The sequence below is a fragment of the Prionailurus viverrinus genome, chromosome D4, assembly GCF_022837055.1.
Source record: "Prionailurus viverrinus isolate Anna chromosome D4, UM_Priviv_1.0, whole genome shotgun sequence".
Taxonomy (NCBI): domain Eukaryota; kingdom Metazoa; phylum Chordata; class Mammalia; order Carnivora; family Felidae; genus Prionailurus; species Prionailurus viverrinus.
In genome coordinates this window covers 1,914,338-1,928,079 of record NC_062573.1, presented here as the reverse complement: position 1 = coordinate 1,928,079, position 13,742 = coordinate 1,914,338, and the positions used below count along the sequence as shown (strand labels likewise).

The 13,742-nt window shown below is 48.2% G+C and overlaps 1 protein-coding gene across 12 annotated transcripts in view; it reads left to right on the top strand.

The window, feature by feature from the left end:
* RALGPS1 (Ral GEF with PH domain and SH3 binding motif 1) overlaps positions 1 to 13,742 on the top strand; it is a 276,302-nt gene that overhangs the window by 123,841 nt on the left and 138,719 nt on the right. For all 12 annotated transcript variants that reach the window (XM_047829942.1, XM_047829936.1, XM_047829939.1 and 9 more), the window contains one exon: positions 875 to 1,001. In XM_047829942.1, coding sequence (XP_047685898.1) covers positions 875 to 1,001 — 127 coding nt within the window. The remainder of the gene's footprint in view (positions 1 to 874; positions 1,002 to 13,742) is intronic.

The window sequence follows — 13,742 nt, the reverse complement described above, 5'->3', positions numbered from 1 at the left end:
TCCTTTCCTCAAAGCCGTTTTAAGGAGACTTACTGCCATTTTCTGGCCCTGAGTCTTAACCTGGGATTTGCAGGACAACTGCAATATGAGTCCTTAGTATCAAGTCTGGAAAACCAGGGGTTCAGATTTCTATTCCTTCCTTCTAAGAAGGCTCCTTACACACAATGACCATCCTTGGTCACCTGGTGACCAAACTTTACATACCAGAGATCTCAGTCATAAAGGATCTTTATGTCCCTGTGGCTACCTTCTCATCCTGTCTTTGCTAAGATGACTGCATATGGAAGAGGAGTTTGGCTTCTTTTGATTAAAATACTGTACCCAGTATGAATATAGCACAACCACAAACTCCAGGGAACCAGGGATAGCCCGATTAGAGAGGCAGCCTGGCTGTGGGCACAGCATACGAGTGGACCATGTCAAATTTCCTGGGACCTTCAGCAGTGGTGACGATGTTGAGGAAGGAGCAGAAGGCTGTGGACCCAGGGGGAGACCTGATATAGCGGTGCAGTAACTCTAAGCGACTTTTTGTCTCTAATCTGCTTTACTTTGTGAGCTCCTTCTGTCATAGGGTCTGTGCACCCTTGGAGGCAGGTACTGTGCAGGGCACTCTGGCATCATTTAGAACAGTGGACTAGGTAGCTTTGGAGGATATCTTCCAAGTGTGAGATTTGGTGAAAAATGACAAAATTGAAGCCACGAAACTTCCCATCTCTGCACGCGACCGCTTCTTGAAATCTTCAGTGGTGTCCAGGATTTGGCATACTGCAGAAGGACGTTTCCTTCAGTCTTTGTGCACAGTTAGCCTTTTTCCTTAGCTTCTTCTGGTTTATTTCTCTTCTGTCTCAGACTCTCTCTTTTCTTTCCACTCCAGCTTTTGAATCGAAAAGACAAGACAACCTTTGAGAAACTGGACTACCTGATGTCTAAAGAAGATAATTACAAGCGGACCCGGGAATATATCCGAAGCCTGAAGATGGTTCCAAGTATTCCCTATCTAGGTAGGAGTCTGAATTGGCTTTATTATTTATTAAGAAATCTGTTCAGTGCCAAGTAAGATGTTTTTACAGTTTCTAGTTGATAAATTTCTGGAAGAAGTGTGGGCTGTGGATAAAGAGGTAATTGGTTAGCTCCTCAGATTGGAACAGGGTGTTGATACTTCCCAAGGATGGGAACCTCGCTGAGAGCCTTGAAACAAGGGATATTCTGCTTCTTACATAAAGTAACCTGTGAATCACAAGCCTCCCCAGCCTCCAGCCCAGAAGGGTCATGAGACTTTCAGGTTCATCCACATTCTCTTGAACTAGGGGAGCTCAGGCCAAAACTCCTCTGTTCTGGTTTCTCTGGGCATTATTAATGTATTTTATAAGATTTGTATCAACAAAATTATAATGATTATGGATTTCTCTGATTAGAAAATGACAAATGCTCATTGTAAAGAATCAGGAGGAGAAGAAAATTAATATCATTTGTTATCCCATGTAGATGTGATCACTGTTTTCCATCATACGCTTTCATTTGTTTGGGTGCGTATAAAAATCCATGTTTACAGTGAACATTTAATGTTATTACTTGCATTTCTATATTGTGTCTCAGTCCTGTCGGATGGGTTTGTCGGGCTCGAATTTGCTTTCTGACATGGACCTTTAGACTGCTGCTCCGTTTTTGTTATTAAAATGTTGCAGTGAACACCCTTGTTGCAAAAACCTCATATATAGTTATGATTATTACCTTACAATAAATTCTTATAAGTGCGATTATTGGGTCAAAATGTATGCAAAAACTTGCCTTTTTATGTATGTTTTCGAAACGCTCTCCATAGAGGCTGTGGCAACTTATACTTTCATGGCAAGGGGATAAAATTTTCTGTTTTCCCATATGCACAAATAATGTGTATTTTCATGTGCACGGGTTTTTTCTGTTCCTTTCTCAGTTTTTTATCTTTGCCAATTTGATAGGTAAAAAGTACTTTTTATAGTTTGGGTTTCATGGTTATGCTAATTTTCTGGAAAAAAACCCACTTCTGTCTTTTTATAACCTGAAAATAATATTATCAACAAGGAAATTTAAGATTTCATAGAATTGTCTCCCTAATATTTTCAGAGCTCTAGTGTAATTTTCTGGAGATACATTTCTGACACCTTGTAAGTGTCTTCCATGATCATTGTTTTCTAATTCTTTTCAAGCCAAGTTGGGAAATTTAATTTTAGTAGAAAATTGTCCACTTGACCCAAGTTTTCAAAATTATTTGCGTAGAGTTTTTTTTCCTCATTTAATTTTCTTTGACCACATAGTTCTATGCAATATTCTCCTGTAACTTTGAGCCTGCAGTATACGAATGCTTGTATTTGCTTTGCATTCCTGACAGTTTGCATTTTTGTTTTCTCTTTCTTTTTTTAATTTGCTGTGCCAGAGGTATGTCTGTTGGTCTGTCCACAGAATTCGACTTTGTATGTATCGGCCACATTATCTTTCTGCTTCCTAGTTTACTATCTGCTGTCAGTCTAGGATGTGATCTTTCTCTCCACATCTTAACAACTCCGAAGTTGGGATGCATCTTTCAAGTGACGGCAAACAAAGCATTGCAATATCGTTTATTGGCAAACAGTTATAATGACGTCCTAAATTTGATGAAATGTGGAATTTCTGCTTTAGTCTCTGATAGTTCGTTTCTCCTGTTTTCCTTACGTTGTTTTGTTATTTCTTTTAACTACTTTGGTTGAATTAGTAGCTCATTTGTATAAATACTGTTCTCAGCACTTTAATTTGGAAGACAATTTTAAGGAAACAGTTAAGGAAAACAATTAAAATAGAAAACACTTTGCTCTGATTGCTGTTACCTGCTTTGTTATAGGGTTCTCAGTGATATTTTTTAAAAAAAAATCTGTGATTATAGTTTCAGTTTTTCTTTTATCCAAGTATTAAAGTAGTGGTTTTTTAATTTTTAGGGCTTGAGTTTTCTGTTTTTGTTTTCAAATGGCTTTATTGAGATGTAATTTATGTCCCACCCATTTAAAGAGTGCGGGTCAGTGGTTTGTAGTCTATTTACAGAGTTGTGCGGCCATCAACACAATTTTGAAACATTTTCACCACCCTAAAGAGAAACCCTGCACTGTTAGTGGTCACCTCCTTTTCCTTCTGGCCAACTCTCTTCTGGCCTCACCCCCCCCCCCCCCCCCCCCCCCGGCCCTTGGCAGCCATCAATCTACTTTCCGTCTCCACAGATTTGCTTACTCTGGACATTTCATAGAAATTTAATTGTACAGTATGTGGTCTTTTATGACTGGAGTTTTCCTCTTTAGTATCAGGTTTTCAAGGTTCATTCATGTTGGAGCACAATTGATGGTGTCTCATTCCTTCGTGTTGTCGAATGATATTCCACTGTATGGATATGCCACATTTTATTTTTTTATTTGATGGGCATTTGGGCTGTTTCACTTTTGGGCTATCATGTATCGTACTGCTGTGAACAGCTTTGGATTTTAAAATCACAAGTCTTCCCTTTAATATTACTATTTTTTAAGATATTTTTGAGAGAGAGAATGTGCACGTGCACACAAGTCGAGGAGGGGCAGAGAGAGAGGGAGACAGGGTCCAAAGTGGGCTGTGTGCTAACAGCAGAGAGCACAATGCAGGGCTTGAACTTATGGAACCTTGACCTGAGCCAAAGTTGGATGCTTAGCCGACTGAGCCACCCAGGCGCCCCACAAGTCTTCTCCCTAATTATTTTACATTGGTTTAGACTATGTGGCAGATATGCTTCCTAGGTTTTAAAAAATGTTTGATATTTGTCTTGTGGCTTAATATAAGATCGGTTTTTGTAAATCTTTCACGACTGCTAGAAAAGAAGGTGTAATCTCTCAGATTACTCCCATTATTACATTATATTATTTAAATTACTAATTTGTGAGAACTTGGTCTATCAAGGACAGAAATATATGTGGGACTCCCCTTGCATTTCTAATAGCTTCTGCCTTACGTTATTTAGTATATAGAAGTTTGTAACAGTTACAAATTCATGGTGAAGCGTCCCATACAAAGTGATCTTGATTCTGTTTGTTATTTGCTTTTACTTCTTTGTCTGATATTAATTCTGTGAAATCTGTTTTATTTTTTATTTGCGTTCATTTTATAAACCTGTGACTGTATTTTGGGTGTGAATATTTTAGATTGCTTTGTTCTAGGTGTGTTCCTTGAGAACTGCACTTAGTTGGACCCAGGATGAGAGACCTTGCCTTTCACTCACTGACATTTGTTTAGTCTTCATGCCATATTATTGAATTGAACATCATTCCGTGCTTTCTCATTCTTTCCTTGCTCTCCTCTTAACGGCTTACTGTAAACCACAGTGTCTTTCCATTTGACTTGCCAGTCACTATCTCAGAGGGAGGAGGGTGTGTGGATATGCGCAGCTCACAAACCTGTTGCCGCTTTGCCCGAGGCTGATCAATGGAGGGATGAAATTGATAGTCTGAGGGTGAGGGTTGTCTAGCGCAGGCCCACTGGTTCAACTAGCAGAGATGCTCCTGGATTGTTAAGGACGGCTTCTTGTCTACTCCGGAGAGTGGTCATGAGAGCTGCTGCTTATTGTCTGCTGTCTGTGTGTCTGGCACTCTGCTAGGCATTTTGTTGATGGCCTGATCTCAGTGAACACTCGCAATGGCCCCGTGAATAAGCAGTCACTGAGAGGTCGCCTAGGGTCACATAACTAGAGAGTGGCAGAGCCAGGACTTGGTCCCCGTGGTCTGGCCGTAAGCCCTAGGCTGTGACACTGCCCTCTCCTGACTCCCCACGTCCACTGCCCAGGTCATTGTTTTCCTACTCTACCCTTACAGTTGCCACATGTGTGTCCTCTGCTATTTATGACTTGTGGGTAGCCTCCATCAGACACCCTATGAAGTAGGATGAATTATCTTGAATCTTTCGTGCGGCACTCTCTGTTCTTGGACCTCACCGCGGTCCTGTCTTGGGCTTCTGAGGGCAAACCGCACTGATACCGTCTCCCCTTTCTGATCCCCTGTCCTTTATAATCAGACTGAGCGTATGAGTCACCTCCTCGGGCCACTGGCCAGAGGTCCCTCGTGTGCCACCCGATGACTCTTGTCAGGCTGCAGGACAGGTCCGCCCTTGCGGTGGACACACTGCCTGTGTCGGCCCTCAGTTTCTGGAGCCGTGGCCCTCCTTGTCCTGCATGGCCTCATCTCGGCTGCCTCTTGTGGAGTGAGGTGAGTGCCTCTCTGGAGAGAGGTTTTGGTGCTGCACCACCCTCCTGCCTCTGCCCCCGAGAGCCCAGCCTCTGCCTCGCTCCTGCCCTTCCTGCCTGACGGCCGCTTCCCTCTCCCCACAGCCAGTCGGGCTGCTTTTCTCGTGCTCTATCAGAATGACTCCTGACATATATACGAGCGAGAGGGAGAGACCAGGAGGCGACACCAATGTGCTTTCTGTTCTCAGGATGGCACGCGCGGGTTTACCACAGGGGACACCACGGTTCCGTTAAAGAGAATGATGCAAGATTCCCCTTCTGAGGCTCAGTGGGCTCATCACCCTAAGGGCAGTCGGGCCCTACCTGCCCATCTGGTCACCGTGGACAGACCCTGCCCACAGCCAGGTTGTGGTTTCAGTGCTCGTCCCTCTTGGAAACCCAACCTGTCCCGGGGCTGGATTTGTTTATCGAAGGAGGAATAGTTACATAATTCCTGGAAAGTACAATATAGGAAAAAATGTCTGAAACCATTTCTTTTTCCCTTGGCAAAGTCCTCACTGTAGGTCTTTCCCTTGGGGGGAGGGAGTTATTCTCTGGGACGGACTTCAGGTCAGCCCCGGATATTTCCTGCTGCTTTGTTGCCTCCATTGCTGGAGACCTCGAATGCTGCTTCGGCAGATATTTGCCTCTAATGGCAGGTATGGGGTTTATTTTTTATAACAATTCTTTTGAACCTGTGTGGAAGGTTCTATGGCAACCGGTTTCCTGGGATTATTCGGGACCGTCTGCTTGTACCCGCACGTAGCAGTTGTTACTGTGTGCGTGTGTATTCCAGCTCCTTCTCATGCAAATTTTAGGGCCAGTTGGCCACACTTTGGCTCACTGTATCTCGTGAAGCATAATTTAAAAAACACTGAGGGAAAAACTTGCTACATTTTAAAAGTAAGACTGTCTCAAAAAGTTTCCTCCCAGTTACTTCAAAGCGTAAAAAGAATGGTGAGGGGCGCCTGGGTGGCTCAGTCGGTTAAGCGTCCGACTTCGGCTCAGGTCACGATCTCGCGGTTGGTGGGTTCAAGCCCTGAGTCAGACTCTGGGCTGACAGCTCGGAGCCTGGAGCCTGCTTCGGATTCTGTGTCTCCCTCTCTCTCTGACCCTCCCCGACTCACACTCTGTCTCCCTCTGTCTCAAAAATAAACATTAAAAAAAAAAAAAAAAAGAGTGGTGAGAATTAGGTCAATTATTTGCAGCTTAAATTTGTCTTATAGCAACTCCTTGTTAACACCCAGGTCGGACTAAAGAATGGCCTGGACCGTTTATTTCTAAACAGCTCTACTGACTCAGAGGGTGTTTGGTTTTCACTACCTATAATTCCCTCCAGGAAATAGCTACATGAAATTCAGAGTGCAGTGGATTTTCAAAGGTTTAGAACTGATTCCAGAGGTAACCATAGGCAGTCTGGAAGACTGTGATCTCTCAAGGAACAAAAATTAGGCACTCTGACAGTTCTGAATTGTGAGAGAACATTTAGACATTCTTGGTAAATTTACCCAGTTTTTATCTGTAAATTTTGGAGATGGATTTTGGCTTCTGATATGTGAAGGGAATTTCTAGAACCTAAGGAATTCCTTCGGACAAGCAAACCCTTCCATAAATAAAGCAAGGCTTTGTTTTCAAATATGGACTCTGACGTTTAAAATAAAGGCAAGTTGTTTCCAAGTGTAAAAGAGACCTAACCTGTGGGGTATCTAAAAGGACTCCCAGAAAGAAGCACTTACGCTGTGTCCCAAAGCCCCCAGAACAGCACAGCGAGTGAGGGGCTTGCACTTGGAGCCTGAGGGCAGCATGTGCCAGCCCTCCGCTAGATGGTGTGTTCTCGGTGACCACCAGCGAATGATGGGTGGTGGTGGACGAGACAGATACCCTTTCTGCTCTGGTGGCACCCACAGCCCAGACCTGACCGGCAGGAGTGAACCGGAAACTGAAAGTGAGCTGAGCACCATGAAGGGAAAGGCAAAGGAGCATCTATAGAGGGGGCCCCACCCCAGTGTGGGGGGCCAGGGAGGGCTTTCTGGAGGGAAGCCCTAAAGAATGAATAAGCTAAGTGAAGAGGTGGGAGGTGAGCATGCCAGACAAAGACAACAGCTTGTGCAAGAGCCCTGGAGTGGGGAAAAACATGTTTGTTGGAAAAACTGGCTGGAGAGTAGAGAATGAGGTGGAGGGTATTGTGAGAAGCAGCTGGAGTGGAAGGGAGGGGTGAGATGGCCTGGGGCCCGGACACCGTGAGTGGGGAGCTCAGGCCCCGATCCCCCTAAGAGCAGTAAGGAGCCACGGAGGGCTTGAGGCAAGGGCCTGGCCAGATTGGATTGGCACTGGACACACTCCGCCTTGCCTACAGCATGTGAGTAGCTTCGAGGAGGCCAGGCTAGAGGAAGGAAGACCAGAGAAGGGAGCATGAAGAAGCCCATGGTGCATCACTGTATGTGAGAAATTGCTAGAGGGGGAGGGAAGGCCTTTTAAAAACAGTTCCTTTTAGAGCAGAGCCTTGGAAAGACATGAGACAGTTGTCAGTGAGCCTGTCCCTCACACCCGATGGAGACACACGGCATTTCCCTGTGCTTTGACGTTGCAAATCAGTGTGAACATTTGAGTTGTGGCCCCCTTACAGCAGAGACGGAAGGGCCAGCACCATGCTCTCTCAGTCTACCCACACAGGGCAGGTGGATTTGGGCCGACTGATGCCACTAGCACTTCTGCTTCCTCGCACGTGGGTCAGAGTGGCCACCGCCACCCCAGGACCAAGTCTGCCAGCTCCTAGTTCAGGGTGACCACATTTTTATCCGGCTGTCCCCAGGTTTGCCAGCACTAAGGGTAGTCCTTTCCTTTAATGCCCAACTGAAAACTTTCCATTCCGCAGGCAGGAAATCCAGACTTTTTTGTTTTCAGTTCCCCACCCCACGTGTTTGCAAGGATCCCCAAGGAATACTCACTTGTTCCACAGATCCATCCTGGTTGTTGCATGGTGCCTCAGCTGGCTGCTTGGCTCCAGACCCCTGGTCCCTCCCTCCAGCATCTCTGCCTTTCCTACCCAGTCCCTGCAGCTGGACCTGTGTGGAGCCAGGCTCCTCCTTCCCCCCCCCCCCCCCCCCCCCCCCCAGGGAGCACAGTTCGGGACGGATCCGGGGATGCCAGTGCCACAGACAAAAGCTTGAGCCTGCATTCTGAAATGCCTGCTCCCGGAGCCCCTGGACCATGCCCTTTCTCCTCTTAGCCAGCCACACGCGGCAGGGCCGACCCGTTGCCCTCCCATTCCTAGCCGAGGAGAGCCTTTGATCAAGTTTCCCCTTCCTCAGATGGAGGCATCCACCCCCTGGGGGGCCCAGCGAGTGGGGATAAGCTGCTGCCCTCTGACCCGTCTCCAACAGGCTTCTCAGTCAACAGAATAGTCACAAAGGTAACTCCATCCCAAACGAAGGAAACCTTTTCCGTTACTTTGTAGAGTGGTCAGCTGCACATTGTCTTAAATCTCTCCCTTCCAGATGAGAAATTTGCCTTTACTTTTGCAGTCTATGAGTTTGTTACCTTAAAATTGACATTTCTCCGGGACTTCACAGTCGGGTTCCATTTTTACAAAAAGCCAGTGGATGTTATTAAAACCCCCATTTTGTGAGTGAGGAAAGCCACAGTTTGACCTACAACTTAGCCAGTGTCCTATGCCAGGCGGAGACCAAGTGCGACTCAACATCGCACGCTCTGGCTGGGGTTCCACTCAGCCCGAACTCGCGCACCCTCTGTCTAACACCTCTGTCTCCCTGGAGAGAAGCGGTGCAGGAGGAAAACACGTGTGGGGGTGGGGGGTGGGGGTGGCGTTTGCTCTGCTGCCCACAGCTAAGCACCTTGTCACCTTTGTCCCTTCTGGGGCACAGGGAAGACTTGGAGTCAGCATTTCTCTGCGTCAGGAAGTTTTGTCTGATCCCCAAAAGGAGGAGGTAAGGGCAGAACCCATTTTGTGTCAGAGAAAGTGTGTTTTCATAGCAGGAATCCGCGTACTCCTCAGGGTGGCTGTTCCGCTTTGCCTTTTGGTCTCTGGGTTTCTAATTTGAAGCTCATGGTTGTGATCATGACAACTCTTGGTTATTCTCTCACATGTGACTGGCACTGCACTGAGCACTTTACTTTATGAGCATGATCTCACTTCACCCTCCTGACGTGACGCTCTTTCCTCTGAGAGAGGCACTATTTTTAACTTATTTCACAGCTGCAGAAGCCGAACAGGACTCATGTGAAAGGTCTCACCACTTAGGGGTGCCACCTCGGACTGGTGATAGCAGTGCCCAAGCCACGTCTGACCCAGTGCCCAGCCATGAACCTCAGAATATGCCGTATTTCCCTGTAAAAGGTCTTTACCTTCTGGGGAAACCTGGACAGTGGACTGAGAAAGAATGTCTCTGGGGACTCTCCTTTGTGTAGCGAGGGCTTGAGATGGGGGACTGAGGGCCCCCCCCGCCCCGGGCCAGCTATCCCCGAGGAGGACAAAGGTTGGGGGCTTGGGTTGGAGGAAGGGCTAGTGAGTTTCCCCATCCTCAGGACTAACCTGGCACCGTGGATGTCCTCCTTGCACTGGTTTGGAAAGGGAGAGTTAAGATAATTGGAATGGAGAATCTGAAGGATTCCGAGTGGTTGGTGGCTTGTAAGATGGCCCCAGTGCTCCCTGCTCCCCAGTATTCCTGTTCTTGTGCCATCCCTTCCCCTTGAGCACGGGCAGAACGCACTGACTTGTTCCTGACAAACAGAATATGACAGAACTAATGGGACATCCATTCTGAGATCAGATTATTCAAGGACTAAGCCTTCTTTGTGGGAGGCTTGTTCTCTCTTCCTGGCTCTTGGATTCTGAGGGAATCCAGCTGTATTCGGCATATCTCCTGTGGAGAGTCCCCTGAGCCAAGGGATTGAGGCCTGCTGGCCACCGCATGAATGAGTTTGGAAACAGAGGCCACCTCAGTGGAGCCTTCAGATGAGACCACCGCCTCCGCCCGTGGCTTGACTGCATCACTTGAGACTCCTTGAGCCAGAGGCACCCAGCTGAGATACACTCAAATTCCTGACCCACAGAAACTGCAAAGTAATAAGTAAGTAAGCTGCTGTGTTTTGGGCCCAAATCTATCACACAGCAGTGGATAGCTAGCACATCACACAAACTTGATCACTACCCCACGTTCATTACTTTCTTGCCTCAGCTGTAAAGCTGAGCACACAAGAGACAGTAAGATCGATCTCCAGGGCAGCAGGAAGTGCTGGGTCCCTCTCAGAAGCTAATATTCACGGGAGGAAATCCTATAGGACAAGGGTGGGGGGGGGGGGGGTTGCCACTTTAAGAGGTAATGAATTCTTACAGCCCTGTAAGGAAGAGGGTGCCTGAGAAGGGCCTCAGAAGTTACCCTCAGAAAGGCTGTGGTTCCCTAATCAAGTGTATGTTGGGCGTTAGAAGGTAACATCTCCAGGCCTTTGGAGGTCCACGAATGCCTGCTTAGGAAACTGGAAGATTTCCATTCTGTGTGCCCCCCAGAAAGCTGTGCTCCAGGGTGAATTCAGTGTCCACCCATTCTCTTAAAAACTGTTTTGATTACAAAAGCAACACCCTGTTTGTTGTAAAACTCATGAAATGAACACTAAAAAGAAGTCTGTGAAGTAAGAAGTGAAAATCCCCTTCTTCCTCGCCTACTTTCCAGAAGCAGCCACAATTAACGGTCGGTGCGTATCCTTCCGGATGTTTTGTTCTCCACACACTGATGTATGTGCATGTGTGTGGGGCGCAGGGGATGCAAGTAATAGTATGCCTTTTAACCAAAATGGGGACATTTTAGACATTTTGTTTGGCGCCCGTGGTGGGCACTTGGGTGGTTTGCTGAGTAGTGCCTGGCCGCCTGCTGGTTTGTGCAGCCGTGTGCCTGCTGAGGAGCAGGTGGATGGCTTCTGTTCTCTCCCTTCGATGGAAAGTGTGTTGTGGCTTTCCTCACGTGTGGGGGATTTCTGGAACAGTGAGTGCCAGGAGAGGGATTGCTGGACAAACTATTTGTGACTTTATCTCCAGTAGCTACTTTGGGAATGCCGTTGAAAGGTGGCGGTTACAGTCGACCCCACGCTCACCACCAACCGCTAGGGCCCACCGACCCCTTTTTATTTATGAGAGACTGTCGGGTAAGAGATGGCATTTTGGTTTTTGTTGTTTTAATTTAATAAAATTAAATTAATTAATTAATTAATTAATTAATTTTTGAGAGAGACAGAGTGTGAGCCGGGGAGGGGCAGAGAGAAAGGGAGACACAGAATCCGAAGCAGGCGCCAGGCTCTGAGCCATCAGCACAGAGCCCAATGCGGGGCTCAAATTCACGGACCGTGAGATCATGACCTGAGCTGAAGTTGGACACTCAACCAACTGAGCCACCCACGCGCCCCTGGCATCTTGGTTTAATACACGTTTCTCTACCTGCCAATCCTTTGTGCTCTTGGCAGAGAAGCTGCTTTCCTGCTTCAAACACATGCTCCTTGGGCTCTCCTGGGCCCGCAGTTAGGCAGCCAGGCCTTGCCTCCCACCCGGCAGCTCAGCTGCCCTCCGCTCCTGCCTCTGCATCCTCAACATCTATGTCTGTCCTTAATCCTTCTCCTGTGTCCCCAGCATGGCCCTGCATTGCCCTGATCAGTGAAGAAAGACTGCCTGGCTGTTGGGTCCCCACGGAGAGGAGGCTGACAGAAATCCTTGCCCATACACTTGCTTGGGGCTTGGTCGGCATTCTGGGCTCCAAGGCTTTGCGCTGCTCCTTATTCTCTTCCCTTTTTGAGATGACCAGGGTGTTGGCCTCTGTCAACACATGGCTCCAGAGAGACCTGATTCCGTGCCTTTTACATTAGCTACCCTTCCAGGCTCTGGACCACTGCTCGCTCTCTAACGGTCAGGGCAAACGTGACCTGTCCACCCTGCCCAAGGACCTCTCTCTTTCTCTTAGGAGATGTCCCTCAGCTTGAGGAGGGTGCACAAGCTGAAACAGGGGAAGGGAGCACCCCTTGGCCAGCCCATAGAGCCAGGTTTATCATGACCAGGGGTGAGCAGGGGATGGGACAGCCGGATGGCCCGCCCACCTGGGAGCTACCACATGTGGAAGTGCTTTGGGAAAGCTGCACAGATGGGAGTGATTATCTGTGTCTGGGTTCTCGTGTGTGGGCTGAGCTGACCCAGGCTGCCCTACGTCAGGAGAGATGGGGGTACTTGAATGTCTGGGTGATGGTTGGTACCAAGGCCTTGTGTCCACAATGGCAGAATCTCAGATAGGCCTGGGTCGAGCTTGACTCTGGATCTGAGAGAGATTAGGTAAGGAAGCCCCAGGCCTGAAGGCATGGACATGGGAGATGAGCCACCATAACGGGGACCCAGCTACCAGATGGCGTGGCCCAGGGCTCGGACCAGGTGGAATTTGTGCACAAGTGACAGCCAGAGCAGCCACAGGTTAACACCGTGACTGCCAGAGGTTGGGGCTGAGTCTGTCAGTTGCAGGACAAGCGGAAGCAAGAAGGGCGGGCGCAGCCTTCAGCCCTGGCACAGGGTCGGAAGCCCCAAGACGCTGGGCCCACTGCTCCGAGATAACTCAGGCAAAGAGCCCTGGACTGGCTTCCTGACATCGGGGGACCTGTTGTCCATCCAGTTACTTCTGCACAGACAGGCTGGCTGGCTAGCTCACATAACTGCTGCTGTGGGCGGGAGGCCGCCAGGATTTTCAGGTGTTTGGGGGGCGATGACGGGATGAGACAAGGGCATTGGTTGTTTCATTTTGCCCTTGTGGGTTGTGATGTAATGCTGCAGAAGCAGGAGTGCAAATCCTGAGAGGCTCAGGCTGCATGTTGTTGGGTGGGTCACTCGCATCTCTGAGCCTTGATGTCTGTTAGATAAAGGGAGTGCAATTAGAGGAGCCACCTCATAGGTGTGTTATGAGATTTATTTATTTTTTTTTAAAGTTCATTTATTTATTTTGAGAGAGAGAGAGAGAGAGAGAGAGAGAGAGAGAACCCCAAGCAGGCTCAGCACAGAGCCCAACGCAGGGCTTGAACCCACGAAAACGTGAGATCGTGCCCTGAACCAAGGTCAAGAGTTGGATGCTTAACCGACTGAGCCACCCAGGTGCCCCCTGTTACGAGATTTAAAGAGACACACATGGTGCCTGGTACACAGAAAGCACCCCGTAGATGGCAGATGGCACGAGTGTAATCCAGAGCAAAACCCTGCAGGAGGACTCCAGCAGTGGGGACCTCCTTGCCTCCTGTATCCACAGAGACTGTTGAGAAACTCAGCAAACCCAGGAAGGGCAGGAAGAGCCGCATCTGGGCACAGCCAGGTGTCACGTTTAGTGACCCAGCAGGGCCTGGAAGGTTTGCATATGCTTTGTGGGGTAGAGCAGGAGTGGGCAGGGGGAGGGACTGAGGAGCAGACACCATCTAATGGCTAGTGGGACAGAATCCACCCAGCTGGCAAAATACAGTCTCTGGAGGG